Source organism: Cystoisospora suis (genome assembly GCF_002600585.1).
Source record: "Cystoisospora suis strain Wien I chromosome Unknown contig_4915, whole genome shotgun sequence".
Taxonomy (NCBI): Eukaryota; Apicomplexa; class Conoidasida; order Eucoccidiorida; family Sarcocystidae; genus Cystoisospora; species Cystoisospora suis.
In genome coordinates, this window is record NW_027157707.1 from 1 (window position 1) to 4646 (window position 4646).

Here is a 4646-nt window from a genome sequence, read left to right on the forward strand (position 1 = left end):
CGCCGCCCCCCTCTACGCTCAAGTGGCGCAGAACAAAATTTCATGGACCCAAGATTGTGAGCGGGCTTTCCAGAAGTTAAAAGAAGAAGTGCTGTCCGCCCCCTTGCTACATCACCCGATACCTGACTTACCGTATATCATCGATTGCGACGCTTCTGTACAAGGATGGGGGGCCGTGTTACAACAGCACTTACCAGGGGAAGCTTCACCGCGAATCATAGGGTACGCCAGTAAAGTTTTCACCGCAGCGGAGAAGAAGTGGTCCACTACGGAATTAGAGGCGCTGGCCGTGATCTACCGTCTGGAGGAATTCCGGGGATATATTCTGGGACAACAGTGCACCGTACGGACAGATCACGGGCCCCTGAGATGGCTCCAAGCAGCCAAGAAAGGGCGCCTGGCTCGCTGGGCCTTGCGGTTGCAGGAGTTTGATTTTGTGCTTGAACATCGTAGGGGGAGTCAGCAGGCCCACGTAGATGCGCTCTCCCGAAGCCCGGGTGCGCCAAGGGAGAAAGGAGAGTTATGGAGCAGAAGCCCAGCGTTGGACAAGATATTCCCGGATTACGCATTTGCCTCAGTGGCTCAGTCGCGGACAGAAGGGAAACAGCGGAGCTGGCCTTTGCGGGACAGGACGAGTTCAGACATCGTAACAGAGCAGCAACGAGATAACGAGACCCGGGCGCTTGTGAAGGCCATTCGTACGGGTGACGACCTCGCGGCCCCACGCTGGTGGCATCTACTTCCAAGATTCTTGAGAGGTCAGTATTTAGTTCATGAAGGCATATTGTATAAGCAAGGGGCCAACAACACTATTCGAATCTTTGTGCCGCGGGCCCTTCGCAATCACCTGATCCTTGCGTATCATGTGGGACCATTTGGGGCGCATTTCGGTACAGGAAAGGTGCACGGGCAGCTGAGCCGTCGCTATGCCTGGCCGGCTACGAGGGAGGATATACAAAGAGTACTGGAGGGGTGTCTGTCTTGCGCTAGAAGGAAATCTCGGAATCCCCATCATCGCTTAGCCCCGAAGAGATCCACACCTCTACCTAAACCCGGATTGTTTCACACTTGGGCACTAGACGCGTACGGGCTGTTAAGCCCGACGAGCAGAGAAAATATGTACATTCTAGTTATGATAGACCACTTTTCAAAATGGGCTGAGATTATACCCATTGGTGGCATTACAGCGGAGATCGTAGTGACTGCGATAGTCCATAGACTGATATGTCAATATGGGTGCCCCGCTGCGTTGTTGACAGACAATGCCAAGGTGTTTGATTCTCATCTAATCCAAGAGCTCGCCTTTCGTTGGGGAATTCATAAACTGCGTGTCACCCCCTACAACCCTCAGGCCAACGGGATAGTAGAGAATTTCATGAAGACACTAGGTAATTCTCTAGCATGCCTGCTTATGGAATAAGGGGGCGAGTGGGATACTTATTGTTCCTCCGTGGCTTGTGCCTACCGGACAAGTCCTCATTCTACCACGGGTCTTTCTCCTTACTATGTTGTGTATGGTCTAGATCCGGTTCTTCCGATAGATCGCAAGTTGCATAATGTTAAATCGGTAGCACCTCTGCCACTAGTGGAAAGGTTCGAGTACTTGAGGAAGTTAAGGAGTAAACTATTCGATAAACTGAATCAGCGACTGGACCATGAGAGGGTAGAAAGCCAGCTAGGCAAGCTTAATCCGGGGGACCTAGTCCTAGTACAGTTCACAAAAGCTGATCGTATACGGGGATCCTCCAAACTCGCCGCAAGATACAGTGGCCCTCATCGGGTGATAGCCTCTCATAAGGAAGGTGCGTTCTATGATGTACTAGATATGCAGTCAGGGGTCGTGCGGAGACTGAGCTATCGACTCCTACGGAGATTCACTCCTTCCATTTTAACTCCAGAGGTTCGCCCCGATCCATACTTTACCGACCTCTACCTGCCGAGAGCTAAGCCGACTGTGCAAGAGAGCGGTCATCGTGCGCACGAGAGTCAAACGACGCCTTCGCTCACAGCGTGAGTAGTCGAGGAAGTGACACTCATTGACTGACCCATCGTGGCAGCGTGAGGGTGGTTGAGGAAGTGACACTCATCGACTGACCCTTCGTTCGAGGCCAAGGACCGCGAGTATCCGGCTCCACCCCGGTGACCCTCGGAAGGGATGGGAGCGAGAGAGAGAGCGAGGGAGGACAAGCTGAGAGAGAGAGGAGGGGAGTTGTTCTTCTTACGCCTTTACTGTGCTTGGCGATGAATCGCTACGGCGTACGTGTTGGGACCGGTTGTTGGGCGACTTGTGTGCGCGCTTCGGGACTCGGACTAACTCGTGGTGTAGGAAAAAAACCCTAGTTCGCCGAAAACGGCCTGGTAATCCCGTGCCCCCCCGTGGCGGACAGAAACCCACGTGTGACGATATGATCTCTTCAGTGCCGTTGAATTGGCAGATTATTTGGTGACAGAAGTGGGGTCCTCTGTCCAAACGTAAAATTAGAGGGCCCAATTAGGGGCTCCGAGTGCAGAGACTTTTTAATGACTTCTGCTTCCAGTCGGGGATCGAACCGACCCTGTTTTTCCTGGGGTCGTCGCTGGTGAACTAAGTTGTCGTCGCTCCAAACTTGCTTTTTTCAAACTGTTGGGCCGGATCTCTTCGTAGAGGAGCAATGGCCTCCCTTACTGTCCGATTCCCGCTCCCGGCGTCTTGCCTTTCGCCCGTACAATCCCGCCTTACAGCGATTTCGCTGATTTCTCGTTTCGTCGCTCCTCCCGTGTTTTCTCAACACCATTCAGGCAAGATTCATTTAATCTTGGAAAGAAATGCCTCTTCCGCTTTCACTTCTCCGTGTCAACGTTCCACCTGTGTGAAGCCCCGCTTTCGTCACTTTTTTGTGTCGACGTTCCACGTGAGCACTAGGTCCCTGGTTACCTTCTTTCGAGAGCGCCTTCACGACGCCTCGGAACTGAGTAGGGGATTGCTGAAGGTTGGGGTGGTGCCCCATCCGTCTTCAGATGCTACGGTGAGAGCCGAACTTCGCCAAATACTCGTTCGGTGCGCTCGCACCTTCCGTTACTGCAAGAGGCGTGTTCCCAGTAGATTTCGGGTGGCGTAGCCACTTCGGGCCGTTCCCTAAACTCAACAGAGATGCCCGGGAGGACCGCTGGAAACCGTCGGGGCCTCAGGCCAAGAAACAATGGTAGGCCTGGTGACGGCGACACCCCGGCGGAGGGCGTTGAGATACAGCAGGATCTTCCGTCGCAACCCTCATCATCGGGACAGCAGACGGACATAGCCGTCACGCCGAATCAAGTTGAACTGGGGAAAACCCTGCTCGAGGCACTCGCGGACATACGCGACAGGGAAAAGAAAGTACAGAAGCGCCTCCGGAGGGTAGTAGTGAGGGAGGAGCGGACATCGAAAGAGGTAGAGTTGCTCCGAAAACGGACAGAGGAAGTGGAACAGAAGCTCCTAGAGAGTGCGCGACAGCACAGGACAGACGAACGTCCCACCTTCACTTCGGACATCCATTTGGAACCTCTGCCCGCTTGTCCCGTCGAAGGAGACGAAGATCCACAGGAATGGTTCATCCACCTCGAGACCAAGGGAGACTTTCCGAGCAGGAGTGGAAGGTCAAAACGCTCTTGAAGTACCCTCCTAATCAGTACCATGGGGAGATACTGCCCCTGTTGTCAAGCAACGGAGAGAGATATGAGCAGATGAGGGATCATCTCATAGTCCATCATTCTGTATACGGAAATTACCCCTTTGGGTATTACAAGAGGAAGCTTGACGACCTGCGGAACATGTGGATCAGCCCCTCGCAGATGAGGGGATACTTACTGAAGCTCCGCAACCTCCAACTAAAGATGTGCGAGAAGGTAGGGAAACCTTCGGCGATCTGGGACGAAGAAACGTTACGAAGCGCCTACTTGGATGCGCTCCCAGCCCGGCTAATCCATCCGGTGGTGGCCAACGGGGATCTCAATAAGCTAACGCTGGAGCAGCTCCAGGCTCGTGCAGAAGCCTTCATTTTGGGGGAACAGTTACACGAGCGGAGAGCCGGGCACAGCAATAAGATCGCTACACCACCAAGTGTGCTGGTCACAGCCCGCGCGGGGCAAGAAGATGATCGCAGGTGTTATTCCTGCGGCGCTGACGACCACTGGGCGAGGGATTGTGTGGCGTAATTCACGTACGGGGCAACGGCGCTTAGACAAAGGAGAATGCAGGATTTGCAGGCGCCGAGGCCATGAAGCCAAGGATTGCTGGTATAAAGATGAGAAGCAGTGCAGAAATTGCAGAGGGTTCGGGCACTCCAAAGCCGACTGTGGGACTCCGAAGTTTGGGACGCGGCCAGGGAGGGCCGTCATTAGCGGACGCTCGAGAAGTCCTGTTCGGGCGGAAGGTCGGCCATCGCGTGGGGGCCCGGCAGGAGGTTTTTCGCGGAGCTCTTCTACCGAGCCAATGCGGAGGCTAATCCAGGCGAGCAGCCCGAAGAAGGTGTCATTCGTGCAAACGGTGAAACCAAGTAAAGAAGAGTTGGGTCAGCAGTCGCCAGACATGCGAAGGCGGGAGTTGTCACGGTTCTCAAGATTCAGGCTCCGTGCTACAGGTCCGACCCTGGCACTTGGGGAGCACTTGAGAAAAAATCAGTCAGTAT

At 54.2% G+C, this 4646-nt stretch overlaps 2 protein-coding genes across 2 annotated transcripts; both read left to right on the plus strand.

Moving 5' to 3' along the window:
* Positions 1–42: 42 nt before the first annotated feature.
* On the plus strand, positions 43–3688 carry CSUI_008658 (transposon ty3-g gag-pol polyprotein; the record flags this gene model as incomplete). The annotated part of the gene is made up of 1 exon (XM_068068785.1): positions 43–3688. A coding segment is annotated over one exon (1377 nt), but the record flags the coding sequence as incomplete, so codon positions are not given.
* A 151-nt stretch (positions 3689–3839) lies between these two features.
* CSUI_008659 (uncharacterized protein) lies at positions 3840–4644 on the plus strand (the record flags this gene model as incomplete). Its single annotated transcript, XM_068068786.1, has 1 exon — positions 3840–4644. A coding segment is annotated over exon 1 (531 nt), but the record flags the coding sequence as incomplete, so codon positions are not given.
* Positions 4645–4646: the final 2 nt, after the last annotated feature.